A 1,952-nucleotide genomic window follows, 5' to 3' on the forward strand; every position below is an offset into this window, starting at 1 on the left:
AACCCTCAGGCAGTAGAATTCTCCTTTCTGTGTTGCCAAAGAAGGGGGGGCTGAACACCTTTTGCAGAGAACACCTTTCTGCGTAGGCGGCCTTCGGCCGCACTTAGGGATTATAACCCTCAGGCAGTAGAATTCTCCTTTCTGTTTTGCGAAGAAAAGGAGCTGAACACCTTTTGCAGAGAACACCTTTGTATATTTTTAATGCTTACTGGGTTATATCCTATCTTCTTTTGTCTCTCATTCTTTTGCATCTTTTGGAGTTTGACAGCTGAACTCCGCCATTTAATTTGCATATGCAACCAAAGTCAGACGCGTGATTTTGAAGGTGTTTTTATTTAATGAATTGTGATGAATTGGTTAATATTAAAGTCGTAAAGCAAGTTATAACAAATCAAGTAAAGTGTAAAGTGAAGGGGAATATAAAAATATATTGGTGAAGTGGCTAATTTAAGCAGAATAGGAGTGATAAATGTACGCTAATTTCCGAATTTTACAAAAAAGGGCATATTTCAAACCCAATTTGTAAATAAATTAGTAACCAAAATTTACAAAAGTGAGTGTTAAAATATTGCGTGGACCCTTGACTACAAGTGTGTGAAATTTTTTTTTGGATCGGGCCACCCATTTGGACGGAATAGCCCGAAATAGTTGTGAGCGGTACTAAACCCCACCCGTATTTTGTTCCCACCATGAATGCGAAAGCTGTGCGAGATGCAATAATGAGCGAACGAGTAGTGCTGAATGGCTCCGCGCCCACCCCAACCAGGCAGGAACAACATCGCGCTGTTGGATCCCTAGTGGTACTTACACAGAAATTCGTGCGTTTGATGAAGCAAAACCATGGACGAATTGATCTCAAAGAGGTAACTTGCAAAGAAGTTAATATTCTTGCTCTGCATGCATTTATAGATTTTGATTGAAGTGGGTGGGGTAATGTGAAGGGTGGTGCGCAATATATAACTGTGTTTGGCGCTTCAACAACATATAAAAGGCAAATGTATGTAGTTCGAAAGATTATGATTGGCGGGCAGTAGCACTTGTAATATTTTATTGCGCAAATGTATGTATGCATTAAGTTCAACAAATTGATTTCTCGTCAGGCAACTGAGCTTTTGGATGTGCAAAAACGTAGAATCTACGACATAACAAACGTTTTGGAAGGCGTGGGCTTGATTGAAAAGACACGGCACAGCAGTACAGTGCGATGGTGGTAAGTTATATTGAAGCATGACTGGGTTTAATTTATTGATTATAAAATTTGTTTCATTATTACTCTGGACAGCGGCGCATTAAACACAAGTACAGGTCGGGAAAGTCTGCGAGCGGCGCATGCGCGAGCCAGACATTTGAAAGCGCTCGAAGCCGATGTAGATCTGCAATTAGAATATGCTCGTCGCAATTTGAAGTATGTTAAAAATGATGCGGTTAACAAGTCGTACGCATATGTGACGCGCGATGACTTGCTTTCCACTTACGGAGATAATGTAGTTCTTGTAATACCTAACCATGATGAGGAGGTCAAAATAGAGCCTGGACGCGTATGTAACATGGTTTTTTATCCGCCCGTAATATTTATAAAATTTGTATATATTGCAGAAATCTTTGTATGTATCGCTGGACAATGGCGGCAAAGTTGACGTGTGGCTGGTAACGCAACAAGGTACTTGCATAGCGCCTAAACCAGAAACTGCGCCATTAATCTCCCGCTTAGAAACACCTTCACCCTCTTCATCGAATGGCTCACGAACGAGCTCATCCACTAAGCCAACTCTAGTCACTGATGAGCATACGTACTTTTGTAATCCTGACCAAAAGAAAGAACAGGATGAGTTAGAAAATCAACTCGCGGTTCGTATAATTTTTAAAAATTCATTGTCCAAACACTCATTGCGCCGATTTTTTCCGGATGATCCAAATTTAGGTGCGAAGCAAAAAATTCTTATCAATCTGTT

The 1,952-nt window shown here is 40.5% G+C and overlaps 1 protein-coding gene across 1 annotated transcript; it reads left to right on the forward strand.

Annotated features, from left to right (window-relative positions):
* Positions 1-583: 583 nt before the first annotated feature.
* On the forward strand, positions 584-1,945 carry LOC118732601 (transcription factor E2F2-like; the record flags this gene model as incomplete). The annotated part of the gene is made up of 4 exons (XM_036461733.1): positions 584-863; positions 1,101-1,210; positions 1,283-1,538; positions 1,597-1,945. Coding segments are annotated over exons 1-4 (889 nt in total), but the record flags the coding sequence as incomplete, so codon positions are not given.
* Between the last annotated feature and the right edge of the window lie 7 nt (positions 1,946-1,952).

Source organism: Rhagoletis pomonella, unplaced genomic scaffold, assembly GCF_013731165.1.
Source record: "Rhagoletis pomonella isolate Grant_MI unplaced genomic scaffold, Rhpom_1.0 Rhpom_scaffold_23083, whole genome shotgun sequence".
NCBI classification, from domain to species: domain Eukaryota; kingdom Metazoa; phylum Arthropoda; class Insecta; order Diptera; family Tephritidae; genus Rhagoletis; species Rhagoletis pomonella.